The sequence below is a fragment of the Volvox carteri genome (assembly GCF_000143455.1).
Source record: "Volvox carteri f. nagariensis unplaced genomic scaffold VOLCAscaffold_3, whole genome shotgun sequence".
NCBI classification, from domain to species: Eukaryota; Viridiplantae; Chlorophyta; class Chlorophyceae; order Chlamydomonadales; family Volvocaceae; genus Volvox; species Volvox carteri.
The window spans coordinates 2,885,006-2,889,599 of NW_003307546.1; the positions used below are offsets into that span (position 1 = coordinate 2,885,006).

Genomic DNA, 4,594 nt, shown 5'->3' on the forward strand with positions numbered 1-4,594 from the left:
GAGGTGGACAGTAGGAGATGCTGGTCCCGGACGGTCAGGGTCAGGAGGGGAGGGATCTCAGTGTAGTAAGCGGGAGCAGGCAGTGCCTGTGTGCCATGCCTTTCTCGGGCATCTTAAGAGGCCCTAAGTGCTTTTGTTCTGTCTTATACTGGGCTGCACCTGGAAGCCCGCAATCCCCAGGAGGACACTGCTGTACAGACTATTTCTTAGCCTGGATGGGTAATTGAGCAGTGAGGTAATGGTGGCCATGCTGGGTAGGTGTATGTTGCTAGTGTTTGGTTAACATCTGGCCTTAAAGGTTCCCTACCCAGGGGCCAGGAGGGTGTTCCCATTACCGGGGTGAGTGCTGCAGCTGCATGCCCACCCCTGCACTGTAATTTTCCTCAGTCCATGTGCTCATCCTTTCTCACGCTGCAGGGTGAGCATCCAACATACAGTGGTGTACCACCGCCCCGTGAACAGTGGTATGCATACCACATCTAGCATATCATGTTACATGTACGTCTTGCATAGCAGTTCAATAAAGTGCGCCCATTGGGCGCGATGGTAGCCGCGCCGCACATCCGCCTGTTGACCGTCGCGCCCATTGGGCGCGATGGTAGCCGCGCCGCACATCTGCCTGTTGACTGTCGCGCCCATTGGGCGCGATGGTAGCCGCGCTGCACATCCGCCTGTTCACCGTCGCGCCCATTGGGCGCGATGGTAGCCGCGCTGCACATCTGCCTGTTGACCGTCGCGCCCATTGGGCACGATGGTAGCCGCGCCGCACATCTGCCTGTTGACCGTCGCGCCCATTGGGCGCGATGGTAGCCGCACCGCACATCCGCCTGTTTACCGTCGCGCCCATTGGGCGTGATGGTAGCCGCGCCGCACATCTGCCTGTTGACCGTCGCGCCCATTGGGCGCGATGGTAGCCGCGCTGCACATCCGCCTGTTGACCGTCGCGCCCATTGGGCGCGATGGTAGCCGCGCCGCACATCTGCCTGTTGACCGTCGCGCCCATTGGGCGCGATGGTAGCCGCGCTCACACGTCCGCCTGTTGACCGTCGCGCCCATTGGGCGCGATGGTAGCCGCGCCGCACATCTGCCTGTTGACCGTCGCGCCCATTGGGCGCGATGGTAGCCGCGCCGCACATCCGCCTGTTGACCGTCGCGCCCATTGGGCGCGATGGTAGCCGCGCCGCACATCCGCCTGTTGACCGTCGCGCCCATTGGGCGCGATGGTAGCCGCGCCGCACATCCGCCTGTTGACCGTCGCGCCCATTGGGCGCGATGGTAGCCGCGCCGCACATCTGCCTGTTGACCGTCGCGCCCATTGGGCGCGATGGTAGCCGCGCCGCACATCCGCCTGTTCACCGTCGCGCCCATTGGGCGCGATGGTAGCCGCGCCGCACATCCGCCTGTTTACCGTCGCGCCCATTGGGCGCGATGGTAGCCGCGCCGCACATCCGCCTGTTCACCGTCGCGCCCATTGGGCGCGATGGTAGCCGCGCCGCACATCCGCCTGTTCACCGTCGCGCCCATTGGGCGCGATGGTAGCCGCCGCACATCCGCCTGTTGACCGTCGCGCCCATTGGGCGCGATGGTAGCCGCCTCGCACATCCGCCTGTTGACCGTCGCGCCCATTGGGCGCGATGGTAGCCGCGCCGCACATCTGCCTGTTCACCGTCGCGCCCATTGGGCGCGATGGTAGCCGCGCTGCACATCCGCCTGTTCACCGTCGCGCCCATTGGGCGCGATGGTAGCCGCGCCGCACATCCGCCTGTTGACCGTCGCGCCCATTGGGCGCGATGGTAGCCGCGCCGCACATCCGCCTGTTCACCGTCGCGCCCATTGGGCGCGATGGTAGCCGCGCCGCACATCCGCCTGTTTACCGTCGCGCCCATTGGGCGCGATGGTAGCCGCGCCGCACATCCGCCTGTTGACCGTCGCGCCCATTGGGCGCGATGGTAGCCGCGCTGCACATCCGCCTGTTGACCGTCGCGCCCATTGGGCGCGATGGTAGCCGCGCTGCACATCCGCCTGTTCACCGTCGCGCCCATTGGGCGCGATGGTAGCCGCCTCACACATCCGCCTGTTCACCGTCGCGCCCATTGGGCGCGATGGTAGCCGCCCGCACATCCGCCTGTTCACCGTCGCGCCCATTGGGCGCGATGGTAGCCGCGCCGCACATCCGCCTGTTCACCGTCGCGCCCATTGGGCGCGATGGTAGCCGCGCTGCACATCCGCCTGTTGACCGTCGCGCCCATTGGGCGCGATGGTAGCCGCGCCACACGTCCGCCTGTTCACCGTCGCGCCCATTGGGCGCGATGGTAGCCGCGCTGCACATCCGCCTGTTGACCATCACGCCCATTGGGCGCGATGGTAGCCGTGCCGCACATCTGCCTGTTCACCGTCGCGCCCATTGGGCGCGATGGTAGCCGCCTCACACGTCCGCCTGTTGAACGTTGCGCCCATTGGGCGCGATGGTAGCCGCGCCGCACATCTGCCTGTTCACCGTCGCGCCCATTGGGCGCAATGGTAGCCGCCTCACACGTCCGCCTGTTCACCGTCGCGCCCATTGGGCGCGATGGTAGCCGCGCTGCACATCCGCCTGTTCACCGTCGCGCCCATTGGGCGCGATGGTAGCCGCCTCACACATCCGCCTGTTCACCGTCGCGCCCATTGGGCGCGATGGTAGCCGTGCTGCACATCCGCCTGTTGACCGTCACGCCCATTGGGCGCGATGGTAGCCGCGCTGCACATCCGCCTGTTCACCGTCGCGCCCATTGGGCGCGATGGTAGCCGCGCTGCACATCCGCCTGTTGACCATCGCGCCCATTGGGCGCGATGGTAGCCGCGCCGCACATCCGCCTGTTCACCGTCGCGCCCATTGGGCGCGATGGTAGCCGCGCTGCACATCCGCCTGTTGACCGTCGCGCCCATTGGGCGCGATGGTAGCCGCGCCGCACATCTGTAACACAGTCGCGGCGTTGGGCGGGATGCTCAGATTGGCATTTGCGTCTGTTACATTGCGCGCCCACTTAGGCGCGATGGACGTCCTCGGCCATTATTTCGAGCACAGGAGCCATCCCACCTCGCGCCAGTGCGCTGGTTTATCCATTACACCATGAAATCGCCAATTTGCGACTTGCTGGTTGCCAGAATCGAACCGCCGACCCGAAGTTTATTTCGGAATTCGTGCGGTCCCGTCTCGATACCATTGTAACACAGCAAAGGCGTAACCCGGGATGCTCAGATTGGCATTTGCGTCGTTACAACATCCGCCTGTTTACCGTCGCGCCCATTGGGCGTGATGGTAGCCGGCTCACACATCCGCCTGTTCACCGTCGCGCCCATTGGGCGCGATGGTAGCCGCGCTGCACATCCGCCTGTTGACCATCACGCCCATTGGGCGCGATGGTAGCCGCGCCGCACATCTGCCTGTTCACCGTCGCGCCCATTGGGCGCGATGGTAGCCGCGCTCACATCCGCCTGTTCACCGTCGCGCCCATTGGGCGCGATGGTAGCCGGCCTCACATCCGCCTGTTGACCGTCGCGCCCATTGGGCGCGATGGTAGCCGCGCGCACATCCGCCTGTTCACCGTCGCGCCCATTGGGCGCGATGGTAGCCGCCTGCACATCCGCCTGTTCACCGTCGCGCCCATTGGGCGCGATGGTAGCCGCGCTGCACATCCGCCTGTTCACCGTCGCGCCCATTGGGCGCGATGGTAGCCGCCTCACACATCCGCCTGTTGACCGTCGCGCCCATTGGGCGCGATGGTAGCCGTGCCGCACATCCGCCTGTTCACCGTCGCGCCCATTGGGCGCGATGGTAGCCGCGCTCACACGTCCGCCTGTTCACCGTCGCGCCCATTGGGCGCGATGGTAGCCGCGCTGCACATCCGCCTGTTCACCGTCGCGCCCATTGGGCGCGATGGTAGCCGCCTCACACATCCGCCTGTTGACCATCGCGCCCATTGGGCGCGATGGTAGCCGCGCCGCACATCCGCCTGTTCACCGTCGCGCCCATTGGGCGCGATGGTAGCCGCACCGCACATCCGCCTGTTCACCGTCGCGCCCATTGGGCGCGATGGTAGCCGCGCCGCACATCCGCCTGTTCACCGTCACGCCCATTGGGCGCGATGGTAGCCGCGCCGCACATCTGCCTGTTCACCGTCGCGCCCATTGGGCGCGATGGTAGCCGCGCTGCACATCCGCCTGTTGACCGTCGCGCCCATTGGGCGCGATGGTAGCCGCGCCGCACATCTGTAACACAGTCGCGGCGTTGGGCGGGATGCTCCGATTGGCATTTGCGTCTGTTACATTGCGCCCCACTTGCGCGATGGACGTCCTCGGCCATTATTTCGAGCACAGGAGCCATCCCACCTCGCGCCAGTGCGCTGGTTTATCCATTACACCATGAAATCGCCAATTTGCGACTTGCTGGTTGCCAGAATCGAACCGCCGACCCGAAGTTTATTTCGGAATTCGTGCGGTCCCGTCTCGATACCATTGTAACACAGCAAAGGCGTAACCCGGGATGCTCAGATTGGCATTTGCGTCGTTACAACATCCGCCTGTTTACCGTCGCGCCCATTGGGCGTGATGGTAG

At 65.2% G+C, this 4,594-nt stretch overlaps 1 protein-coding gene across 1 annotated transcript in view; it reads right to left on the reverse strand.

Moving 5' to 3' along the window:
* Positions 1-479: 479 nt before the first annotated feature.
* Positions 480-4,594, reverse strand: part of VOLCADRAFT_86863 (uncharacterized protein) — a gene marked incomplete at both ends in the record, with an annotated part of 4,486 nt that continues 371 nt past the window's right edge. Inside the window, 7 exons of the mRNA XM_002946628.1 lie at positions 480-1,348; positions 1,667-2,022; positions 2,067-2,333; positions 2,758-2,953; positions 3,432-3,679; positions 3,829-4,044; positions 4,157-4,248. Of these exons, the coding sequence (XP_002946674.1) occupies positions 480-1,348; positions 1,667-2,022; positions 2,067-2,333; positions 2,758-2,953; positions 3,432-3,679; positions 3,829-4,044; positions 4,157-4,248 (2,244 nt within the window). The remainder of the gene's footprint in view (positions 1,349-1,666; positions 2,023-2,066; positions 2,334-2,757; positions 2,954-3,431; positions 3,680-3,828; positions 4,045-4,156; positions 4,249-4,594) is intronic.